The sequence below is a fragment of the Lepidochelys kempii genome, chromosome 3 (genome assembly GCF_965140285.1).
Source record: "Lepidochelys kempii isolate rLepKem1 chromosome 3, rLepKem1.hap1, whole genome shotgun sequence".
Lineage (NCBI taxonomy): Eukaryota > Metazoa > Chordata > Testudines > Cheloniidae > Lepidochelys > Lepidochelys kempii.
The window spans coordinates 157416678-157429238 of NC_136382.1; the positions used below are offsets into that span (position 1 = coordinate 157416678).

General features: G+C 43.3%; 1 protein-coding gene across 2 annotated transcripts in view; it reads right to left on the reverse strand.

Annotated features, from left to right (window-relative positions):
* The window catches only part of GALNT14 (polypeptide N-acetylgalactosaminyltransferase 14), a 184536-nt gene that overhangs the window by 39926 nt on the left and 132049 nt on the right, over positions 1-12561 (reverse strand). For both annotated transcript variants that reach the window (XM_073338658.2, XM_073338657.2), the window contains 3 exons: positions 10509-10576; positions 7560-7625; positions 4781-4902 (listed from right to left, as the gene is read on the reverse strand). In XM_073338658.2, the coding sequence (XP_073194759.1) occupies positions 4781-4902; positions 7560-7625; positions 10509-10576 (256 nt within the window). The remainder of the gene's footprint in view (positions 1-4780; positions 4903-7559; positions 7626-10508; positions 10577-12561) is intronic.

A 12561-nucleotide genomic window follows, 5' to 3' on the forward strand; every position in this document is an offset into this window, starting at 1 on the left:
TTTCCTATAACAAATGAAGACGAAAAGTCAAAATCTAACAAATACAACCCCCAAAATTGTTTTTTTCATTTGAGGTCAATAGAAACATTTTGTCATATTTAATTTCGATTTCACCTTTTTCTCTTTGTTTAACCTTTTTTTTTTTTCAGTCTCTGTAGCTTAAATTTCTACATGAAAAGTTGTTTCGAACCAGAAAACTGGATGTTTTAATTTTTAAAACGTCAAAATGAAACATTTCAATGATTTTGAAACCTTTGGTCTGAACATTTTTCAAGTCAGGAGAGTCGCTGAACCTGCCCCTGTTTCACGAAACATTTTGGGTTTGATGAATTGGAGTTTTCAACCAAAAAAAAAAAAAAGCTAATGGAAAATGTCCCCACCAGCTCTACTCTGCACTATGAAATGAGAGATCTCTGCCAATTTCTCAGTTCTGATTTCTGGACGGCTGAACCAGCAAGAGGCTGAGGAGAGGGTGTGTCAAGGTTGCTTTCTCGTGACCCTTCTGGTTGACCCAAAGAATGGCACTGATGAGCTCAAACTACAGTCACACTCACTGGCTGAAGGAAGGTCTCCATGAGATGGGGCAAAAGGATTTAAACCCAGGATGGAGAGGAAATCAGAGGATACTGTATATGAAACTTATGTTGAGGGGGAATGACTATGTATGTTAACATTTTACCATGAGCAACTTGCTCATGAATGCATTTAGAGAGCCATAATTCATGCCCACGTTGGATTCTACTCATCCTCATTACAAAGCAAAGATTCTTACAAGAAAATCCCCACGAACATTCTCTGCGTTTCTCAGCGGAGAGAAATACAGCAGGGATTTTAGCTTTCAGTGACATACTTAGAATCTCTGTGCCTCAGTGGCCACATCTATACAGCAGGGAAAATGATCTTACACAGCGTGCACAAAGGGCTTTGAGATCCTGAAAAGAAAGGCACTTCTTATAAGTATAGTTACTATTTTATTTATAGCCAACTTTTACTTTAGTCAGTTTCACCTTCTGGCTCTCACATGGCTAGCACAATGCTGCACTGTTGGGGCTCCAAAAATGTCAAGAGCATGTTTACCTCTAGCCCCCCCCATATTCTCAAATTCTTAATTAGAATTTTCAAAAATTCATGAACGGATTTCTACTGATCTTGTTGTCACACAGACTAAATTACATCTGCAAGTCAACCATGCCTTGTCCCTTTAGAATGTTCTTAAAAATCAAATCAAATATTTCAATGGAAAAGGAAACGTATTCCAGCTATTCGGGGCTACAACCACCAATGTTGACCTCCCATTCGTTCGAATGGTTAGCAGGAAGGCAGAAAGAAAAGGAGTACTTGTGGCACCTTAGAGCTGTAGCTCACGAAAGCTTATGCTCAAATAAATTGGTTAGTCTCTAAGGTGCCACAAGTACTCCTTTTCTTTCTGCGAATACAGACTAACACGGCTGCTACTCTGAAACCAGGAAGGCAGTGGGCATCCTTCTCCCTTTGAGAGAGACTCCCATGCAAAGTTATAGCTTAACATCCCACCTTAGAGCTCTCTCCACAGACTGGGAGAACATGCAAAACTGTCAGGGGCTTCAGCTGGAAGCGGAACACCATTCGCTGGCTCATTATAGTGGCATTAGCAAAAGCCAATTTTCAGGTGAGCTGATTAAGATTGATTCTTACTGTAAAAATGCCTTAGGCTTGATAATTACATTTTAAGAACAGTTATTCAGTTGAAATAAATGGGTAATGGTTTTAGATATACCTCTACAAGTAAAAACGAGAGACCATGGGCTTACACGTTTGCAGTCGTAAACAGTCTTGGAACATGTGCACGCTCTCTCTCTCTCTGATACACACACACACCCCCCCCTCCTTTTATTTTGACATTTGCCGAACACCCAGAAACCTGCCTGAACCGCTGCTTTGCCCAATGAAAAATGGGAAGTGACATGCAGAGTGGAATGGTACTGGGAGCGAAGTCAGATTCATTTTGGGCCAGTCATTCTTCATTTGCTCGAGACTTCCATTTTATTACCACAAATACCATTCCTGCCAGTAACAGAGCAAGAAGAGACTTTTTATGTAACATTAATTCCCACTGTAAAAGAACATGGCAGGGAATTGGCCGGTTGTCTTTCCAGCACCTGCCCAAAGGTGGCAGCAGTAACATTTCATACAGTTCAGTGATCAGTATCTTAACCCCGGTGTAAAGGACGGAGGCAATGAGCCAGGTAACAAGGACACTAATGGACGGGGGTCAGGGACCCCTCGGACCTTTAAAAAATTTCTCTCAAGGGTCACATTTAAAAAAAAAAAGATATATTTTCAAAAATACCCTCCAATCCTGGCCTGTAGTACTGCCTACCCCTCCACCCCCACTACCCTTTGATATTCCAGAACTAGGTCCCCACCCAGCTCTGAGGTGCACCTCAATCCTGACTGAAGCACCACCTACAGTTCTATTTCTGTGCACCCCAGACACCTTTCCTCTAATGCAGCTCCATCCTGACCCACAGCACTGCCTGCTGTTCCAGCCCTGGGCTCCCCACACACAGCTCGGTCTATGCCCTTCACTCCTGACCTGCCACAACCCCTGCTATTCCAATCTCAGAAACCATGGAGTGCATCGACCATGCCTAGATGGTGGCTTAGCAAGCTGGGGGAAACGTCCACTAGGAAGTAGGACGGACCCACTATGGTGGCTTTGTCCTAAAGTAGGATTTAAATCCAGGTCACCATAAGTGGGGAACCTGTCGGTGGATTAAGCTGCTGAGCCTTTTTCTAGCTCTTTAAAGTCCTACTTCACAGTGATCTCACTTGGCCCAAAATGTCAGCAACACTCTTCAACAATGTCCCTGTCAACTTCTAGGGAGTGACTGAACCCAGGTCCTCTGCAGCATGGCCAGCAGGGAGTGCGAACCACAGAGCCAGCTTCTACTTCAAACCATGCACATATTTAAAATACAATTACAAATCAGAAGTTAGCAGAGGTGAGGGTTGGCTTTAATGTTACATTCAAACCATGCTCCTGCCGCCGCTCTGTTGTAATGAAACTCCTCCGGCTTTGCTGCATCTGCCATCCACATTCATCCATCACATCGACTCTGAGCATGAACTACGGGCCCCAGCGCTGCAAGGGAAATGCAGTCCTGACTGCCACCCTGCTCGCTTTCACTCTGCCAGAACACATCAGCGGAAATGATGCTGTTGCTCGAGTTGAAACGCAGGGCGGAGTTGGCTGGGGTAGGGAAATGTGGTGGTGGGAGGAGTGTTAAAAGGCCATTCCCAGAGTGAAAAACAATCAGTGAAATAAACGTTAGTGGAAGACCCGGTACTGGGGCAGGTGAGAGCGGAGTCTTCATAATAAGTAAGTGTCATTGTGATTACATCAGTATTTATTAGATGTATTTTAGTGCCACCTTCAGTCAGAGATTGTGACCCCGTTGGGGTAGGAATTGCACAAACACAGTAAAAAGGCCTGACCCTGAGAGCTCACAGGTTAGGAAGTTAACTTGGACCCGTGCCCCCACCAAGTCACCGGGCTTTCAAGTGGAACAGCATAGGTTTGTGACAAGGGGCAAGGCAGGTAAGAGACAAGGGGCAAGATTATGGCAAAACAAGCCCATTTTTACATAATATTATGACCTCAGACAAGGTATTTCACCCCTATATGTGCCAGTTCCCCAAAGATATGTTCATATATTTAATAATAAAATATACAAATAACTGTTTTAATCATGAATAACAGTATTTACTAGAAAAAAAAAACTTGTGGGACCATAGAGACTAACATTTATTTGGGCATAAGCTTTTGTGAGCTAAAACCCACTTCATCGGATGCATGCATTGGAAAATACAGTAGGAAGATATATATACACAGAGAACATTTACTAGGAGAGACACTTTCCTGATAATAGTAACAATAATGACCTTTCTATTGATCCTTAAACACTTATCTTCCAAGCACAGCTAACCACGCAACTAGTTAAAATCTGCATGTGATACCCCTGAGAGGTGCATACGTATAATTATCTCCATTTTACAGAGGGGGAAATTCAGGCACAGCGAAGTCCAAGGTCACAGGAGTCAGTGGCAGAGCTAAGGAGTTCCTTGTTCCCAGACACTACACTGAACCCACAAGATCACGGCACCTTTTATTTGAATGACAAGGTGCTGTGGCGGGCAGGGCAAGAGGAGAGGTGTTTCTAGTGGAAGGAGAATATCATTGTCTGCTGCGAAATCAGCAGAATTTAAACCTATTAAATCCATTTATTAAAGCTTAATTAGCATGAAATTAAATTCAACCCTTATTCAAAGAGCCCTAAATCATCAGTACTGGGCATTTTTACATGAGCTTAATTGAAAAGTCCCTTTGGAGCAATGCCCACCTATTCCCCTGGCACCACTCAGCATTTGCCTCTCAGCAATTGCAACAGGGACCCAGGGGTCCAGCTAGCTTGATTTGCACACTGGCCAGTTCCTTGCCTCCTGTCTCTGCAATATACCCATCAACTGCTGGGACTGACTCACTATTGCACACCCAGGGTAATCTTTTTGACTACAGCAGCGGTACCTCAGGGATGAACTGGGCCAATGGGGATCCCCAATGGAGCAGGAGAGAGAGAGAGAAAACTCCAGGTACAAGCTAAAGAAAGGCAAGAGAGAGAAAACCTTGGCAGGTATCCCACTGAGGGTCAGCCCTGCACTTTCCATAAGAGAAGCTATTGGTGGATTTTACCAAGACCTATGCTAATTGAGTGGTGACCTGGTTTTCTGAGACACGTACCTCTTTGATCCTCTGCAGGAGAGGCAGCAGCCAGTCTTTATTCACCTCGCAGTGACTGTCTAGGAAGGTCAGAACTCCTGCCTGTGCCACGTCTGCCCCTCGGATTCGGGACCGGATCAAACCTGTTCAGATACACGCAAGCTCAGGTGCATCACAGATTGCATCCGTCTCTCTGTGCAGGGGATTAGTGGACTCCCCAGAAGCACATTCTACACACACAGAGAGGCCCCTTGAGCCCCAACCCATCCTCCATTCCACATGTGCATGCCTGGGTTTTGGTGTGAGCAAGCCACCTCCCTCATTTTCCAAGGTCATTAAAGTATTTAGGGTCATTTAGATTACTGATTTATGGAAATTACACCAATTCTTAATTAATGCAATTATTTCTGCTGCCACTTTCCTGGGGGAAAAGTGAGACTTAAAATGCTTCAGTAACCCCCACAGGTACAATAATCTAATATAGATTTAATTCAGCTTGGAATGTGCCTGTAACAATAGTGACAAAGGAGAGGGGAATTTGAACAAATATTTTATCACACCACCAACAACAACCCCCATCCATCCTCCGCCACAAAGAGTGAGTGGATCTCCTTAGTAAGTCTGTGGTTTCAGTCTGTACGTTCACTGGATCCACCAGCAGAGTTCCCACTTATGTCCATGGAAGCCAGGCGTGGGGATGGAGGACTGTCCATAACTGAAGTGTCAATCCATGCATAGGCCTCTCTCTCTCTAATCCCTAAAACTCATCTTGACTTCCCACTGCTGGCTCCATCTACTGACCCACTGATGTCTTGCCCCCTGTGGCATCAAAAGTCATTAGCTCAGGATGCTCAGCAGAAACATCTTTTATCAAGGAGGGGGACATCTCAAGTGCTGGTCCCAAGGAGCGACAAGCCTGCTGTGTCTATTATAATGCACTTACCCCACCTTACTGTTAGGAGATGTAGGAGGTGGATATTTGTGTGTGTGAGAAAGAGACAGAGGTAAATGCAGTGGGTGTATCTAGCTGTGATGCTACAGTCCATGGGGAACTACTCAGACACACAGATTTAGGGCTGGATTGTTTGGTTAATTTTTGATCTCTAAAGATGAACACAAAGCCCTCCTTCCACCAGTTACATCTCTCCACTGTCTCTGTGATATGTGGTATGTGGTATGTGATATCTACCATCCGTACTCCAGTCAAATGGCTCCTCCCCACTCATTCCTCCAGTACACTGCCCATTCGCCAGTTAGCAGCAGCATTAATAAAACGGATGGACCCTCCACAAACGGAAGGACCTGCATCTTGACCAAGGATAACTGACAGCACAAAATGGGGACACAAGAATGGAGGCAGTGCTGGAAAAGCACCATCCGTGGTAGTGGTGATGGGGTGAAAGGAGACAATAAGGAACTAAGGGACTCTGGGAAATAGAAGATCACAAAGGCAAGCAGCAGCATTGCAGGGACAGGCAGAAGGAGCCCATTGATAATTATGTTACAAGAACCTGGAGGAAAGGGACTGAGACATACCCCAAGAGTCCGAGCAAGAGCGAGAGACAGATAGAAGGCCAAACCCTGGAACCTGGGGCAACATGAGTGACTATGGGGTTTCCTGGGGATATCCTTGTGGACTGGAGAATGGAGGCTCCTCTCAGACTGCACTCTATAACTTCTATGGCAGCTCCAGGCTCTGTCATCTAGCTAGGGGCCTACCACCTCCACCACACCCTTGCCCCAACTGCCTACAGGCAGCATGCAAAGAGCCTCGATGGAGTATAACTCTGTGGTGTACAAGTGGATGTGACCCCTCTGGGCTGGGTTTCCAGATCCTGACTCCCTGCACACCAGCATCTGCAGCAGAATCCGTTTCCACTGGGTCAGGGCCCTCTGATGCCATGGAGGAGCGTATGTGTATGTGAAGTACGTGTGGTGGGGTGTCACAGTTTGGCTGGGAGAAAGACAGACAGAAATTCAGAAACAGATATAGAGAGAGGGCAAGTTTGTGATTCACTTACACCAGTGTCAATGCAGAGAACATCTCTGACATCAAAGGGGCCACTCAAGATTCACCCGAGTCTAACAGAGCAAATCCAGCCAAGCAGGAGAATACTCAGATAAACCCCCTCTACTCCCCATCCTCCCTATCTCCCCACTCCACAAAATCCCTATAGCTCATGCTTTTGGCTTGCTGCTAAAAACATTTTTTGATATTTGTGGGTTTTTTTTAATACTGTAAAGCGGCATTAGAAAATATCCATTTAGATTTTGGGGCTGGGTGGCAAAGTGTATCCAGAGGTCTGCAGCAATAGCCCCCTGGGGCATGCATTCATCCTCCTTACAGATCTTCTTAATCTTTAAAATATAATTAATTTATATTTTTTTTTAATTCCCATGGAGGCAGCAGGAGCTGATCTCGTCTGTTTCATTAGAACAAACAGCTTTAAAAAGAAGTCCCGGGGCTTTGTTTTGCCTTTTCTAATTTTCTGGCTAATAAGCTGCAGCTGAGCCTCATTGGATATCTTAACAGGTCCAATCTCTTTGAATGGGGGACGGGGGGACGGGGGAGATCCATTTTGATTCTCTGGCCCTTCTGAACATCTCTTTTTATTAGTGCTCTCACCCATCGGATCCAAAAGTGACTGATATTTGCAGAAGGCCGGCAGATCTCCCTGTGATCACATCACCTCAACACAGTCACTCCTGCCAACTCAACTGGGCATCCATCTCTCTTCCCACCTCCAGGAATTTCCCTGTCTCTCACCACCCACCCACCTGTGTCCTGACAGGATCTTACCTTCTCGTTGCCTGTTGCGCAAGCATTTCACCTTGGGTAACTTGCCCAGTAAATGGCAGTCGTCAGCTTTGGAAACACAAACAGAGGCACAGAACACATCAGTGTTGAGGCTATCACTTTCACCAGACATGGGCCTCACAGGGTAATTAAGAGGGCAGGAAGGGTTCTTTTTTTATGGGTGGCACATCAGATAGAAACTGGGCTTGATTTTGATCACACCCCTGTGTAAATCATGAGTGACTCTGCTGAAGTAAATGGACCAGTTACCTGGTTGATGTAAATCAGTCCATTTATTCCAATGGAGTTAGATGGATTTCCAAGGGCTGAGGATATGGCCCAATAGAATTACAATGTAAAATCAGTGGTCAAGGAGAATCAGGGCTTAGGTTGGATTCTGACCTTATTTACACTAGTGTAAATCTAGATAACCTGCCACATGAGTAAACCTGAAGAAGAGCTCTGTGTAGCTCAAAAGCTTGTCTCTTTCACCAACAGAAGTTGGTCTGATAAAAGATATTACCTCACCCTCATTGTGTCTCTGTTCCCTCATGAAGCAGAAAAACCCTTGGGTGGCCTAAAAGGCATGGCCGAGGTGAAAAGAAGGGATGAATGGAGCGCTACTGCACTCTGGCAATCTCAGCTGTAGAATGGCTCCTTGGGGGCTGTTGCAGCTGGGTGCAATGTAGAGCAGCCCTGAGGTTGCTCTAAGTTAGGCAGGCACCAAACTGACCTCTGATACGTAAAGAACTAAGAGGAGTGCAAAGGTGACTGACAGCCACCTTTGCTCCCTCTCCCCATCTTGTCCCACGTGGAGCTCTGATGCAGATGAAGATCTAGCCCAACAACTTTCCACTTTTAGGAAAGAAAGTGCCTTAATTTTTTTTCGCCAAATAAGTGTCATTTGTTTACTCTATCCCTCAAACATCACACCTATTCTCATCTCTTCCAGCAGACTGAAAAACTCCAGGTCTGGTTCGTATCTCAGTCACAATAGTTTCCCATCAGTGTAACTCCACTGATTTCAGTGGAGTTGCGCTTGATATAGAATATGATCCAAAACTCACTGAATTCAACAGGAGTCTTTCTGGTGACTTCAGTGGGCTTTGGATCAGGCTCTTATGCCAGTGTGAGATCAGAATCAGACCAGTTGTGCTTAATATGCACTTCAACCAGCCCTATTTATAGCCTTTGAGTGTTGGCAGGTAGAGAGTAAATTGCTTGGAAAATGGGTATAAGTGTATTTTACATCCTCCTTTTAGTTGCTTTTCTGCTACACCTTGCAGCCCCTTGGTGTGCAAGTTAAAGTGATGCAATGAGCATTCATTGTATCAATTAAACCTGTTCTCTTATTCACTTCACTCTACAGTCCTGATTCTCCACTCAATCACACCAGTGTAACACCAGTGGGCCTGATCCTCAGCTAGGGTCAATCGGCATAATTCCACTGAAGTCAATGCCTATTTACAGCAGCTGAGATCCATCCCACTTCCTTCAATAGAGTGACACTGTGTAAAATGGGTGTAATGGAGGGAGACTCAGGTCCCATGTGTAATTTACAGCATCATTTTATGACACAGCTGTAGCTGGCTCACTATGCTACAAATGGTCACTGAGCAGATCTGAATCCACTCTCCCTTACACCAGTGAAAATCAGGAGTTACTCCTTTGAAGTGAGATTCTCCTTGCAGGTACAATGGTGCAAATCCAGAATAGCTCCACTTGAATCAAAAGGTGTTCTGGACTTACAGCAGTCTAACTGGCAATTAGATCTAGCCCAGTAGAACACCACCAGTGTAAAACTGGTGTGGGATCAGAATCAGGCCTACTGTGAACAGAAATGATTTTTTTGTTTCAATTAAAACAGATCCTCTCTTTTGGAATTTGAAATTCTCATGCAGCATTTGCAACCCCACTCTTTGTAGAAAGGGAAGTGTGAACTGTGGTTCAAAATCTTTAAAAAAACAAACAAAAAAAACCAAATTTCCTTCCTAACACCACCTTAGATTATTAAAACTGGTAGACTCTCTCACAGCTGTATTGATTTTGTATCATACAAACTACTTACATACTTTTTGGGCATGGAAAATGAAAACAGACCAGTCAGTTTTACTTCTGATTTTAGACAGTGACTTTCAGAGTCTCATGCACCAGTATCGTGCTGCAACATATGGGCTGCAAACTGAAGCTGGATGGGAATTTTTTGATTAAAGGTTTTTGGGTTGGAAAACGCTGATTCTTCAAAACCACAACATTTCAGGGGAAAGGGTCACTTATGATGAATTTCTTGTTTCGAAATTTTTTTGAAAAAAAAAAATTTAAATGGTCTACACATCCCATTTGGAATTGTTTTTTGAAATCTCAAAAATTTTCACAGGCTGGAAAAATGGATTTCCCATCCAGTCCTACTGCAAACTCTGTATGGCAATGTTTATTTGTTTAAATAAAAAAAACTATTTCCATCAGAGGGTTTTTTTAAGCCAAAGACAACATGTGGATGTGGCTCTACTGACCCTTGGGTTTTCTCAGAGCTTCCTAGTACACAGCCTAAATTTTAGCCAGATTTTCAACCAATGTCCCTGCAGTGAATGGAAACCAGAAAATGAAACTGACTATAAACAGAAAATGAAACTGACCAGCCTCGTTGTACTGTCTATCCTGAGTTAAAGTACGAAAATTGAACAGACAGCATAAACACGCAAATGAGATATACAAAGTTCTTCCAACTTAAAGAATCTGTCTCTAGTTCCACGCCCAGCCCCACACCCTCAAATCCCAAGCTCATTGCAAAGGGGGCTATATGGGAAAAGTAATACAGCTCCCATGTACTGCCATCACCCAACACAGGGCTATGTACTCCCCATCCCTTCGCTTATTCTGTCATCCCAACCCAGCACAGCCCCTGTGTGTGCAGTCTGTCTCCTAGTGGTTAGGATATGGAGAGTCACTTACGATCATTGCTGAAGTCATCCACTAATATGATTTCATGGACCAGGTACACAGGGGTGCGGTTTAAAACACTGAGGAATGAAAAGAGAAAGTCCATGATAGTACCTGAGTAGCTAAACAAGTTAGGAGATGGGGAAAGGTGGGAGCTGACCTTTGACAAGGAAAAAAAAAAAGGGCAGGTTTCCAGTACAGAGATAGACAATGGACGTGCCCGTGAAGCAATGTACAGGAAATCAGACCCCATGCATCAGATACCTGAAGTCACATCTAATTATTCTAAAGAGAGCAGAGTTCCTATTTCCCTCCCTTGCCCAGCCCTACAAAGCTTAGAAGAGATTTGCCATTAACCTCAATGGGAAGGGGGGAGATGTATGTTTAACAATATGCATATTACAAGCTAAGTTTCACATGGGAATGTACAACTCTTAAAATCCCTTCCCCTCCCCCGGAACTAATGTTAGGTTACTGGCAACAGGACCAACACATAGCAAAATTACCTGTCAAAAACCCATCTTTTCATACCTTACAGGCATGGGAGGAAAAGTCCTGTTTTTACTGTGAGCTGATTGTGTTTCAAAGACTGCAGAGAGGATAACAGCAGGTTTGTATCCTGGCTGTTTAATAAAAGAAAGAAGCTAGAGGTGATAGTTTAAACTCCCCTCCAGGAGTATAGTTATTGTGAAATGGGGATGAAAGCTACAATCTATTAATTATACCATCTACATGTTCTGTCAATAGAAATGCAGGGCCTAATTCTCTCCTCACTTACAGTAGTATAAACCGGTGAAGTCAATGGAATTATACTAGTGTAAAACCTGCCTATAGAAAAGGAGTCAGGCTTGACTTTTTGAAGGGGCATTGGCAGCTGATGGATTGATTGTTCATATAGAACAGGTGTAAGTCAATTATTTTTTGTCAAGGTTCAAATTTCTTGGTCAAGGTATAGTTAAAGTCCAGACTCTAGATAAAATAATAATAAAACCCCCAATCATAATATGTAAATAAAAAGATTTTAGGGTCCATTGGATGTTGTAGGTAGGTTACAGTCCTTAATACACAGGCTTTCCCTTTAAGCCTGGGGCCAGTCTCCTCAATTCAGGTCTTTGTCTTTTCAGCATTCTTGTTGCTTCCAGTGTAGGTGGGGAAAGAGAAAGGTAAAAGCATGATGTTATACTCTTAGTCCATGTCCCTGGAAAGACACTAGCCCAGGCATGTCTGGTGGGCCTTGCTGAGTCACAGGGTTGAGCACTCCCCATTGTGTGGTGCTTCTCTTACAGAATTATAAATCCCTTGTTTACAGCTCCCCTGTGGATTAATGGTCATTCAGTGCCCGATTGGGTGTGGATCACCTCCTTTGTTGTCAGTGGAGAACTAGCAATGGATGATTCCCAAACTTATAACATATTTCAGTAACAACCATACAGCAAAATTCCATAACTTCATACGCACTAATGATATGCATAATTTGACAGAACAATGGGTTTCAGCAGTTCATGTTTCCTATGATATTTTATATGGCATGCTTTGTATGAAATATATCATAATTACATGACAGGGGTGAATATGGGTTCCAGGGTGCTGCTTTGAGGTACAGAGTGTCACAGTAGGTTTGGCAGAATTTACATTTTTTATTCTGAGGGGATAAGATGGATGTTTATTTGTAAGCATATTTTTAGATTGTTATTGATTTAAATGTTCAGTTATGCAAAATTATGGGTTTTAAGCTTTTTTTATATTTATCTATTTAAATTTTCACGGTTGCAGGAAATTATTGGGGGGCTTAGACAATCATTATTTAAAAACAGTAGATATTGAGATTCAAAAAGTTCAGGTTTTACAACCATTAAAACACAAATTGTCAACATCGCATGTCAACATATGCAAAGTAAACATCCTTAAATCAAAGTGTAATAAGTTGTCAAGCAGTGTTTTCTTCCTTTGCCTATTTGTAGATTTCAAATATAGATGGCAATATTTTTCTGTCTGTCTGTTTGTGTATGGTGAAATTGACGAGATAAAAATCAGGCCCCCTGTATTCATTACAATCTCCCTCTCA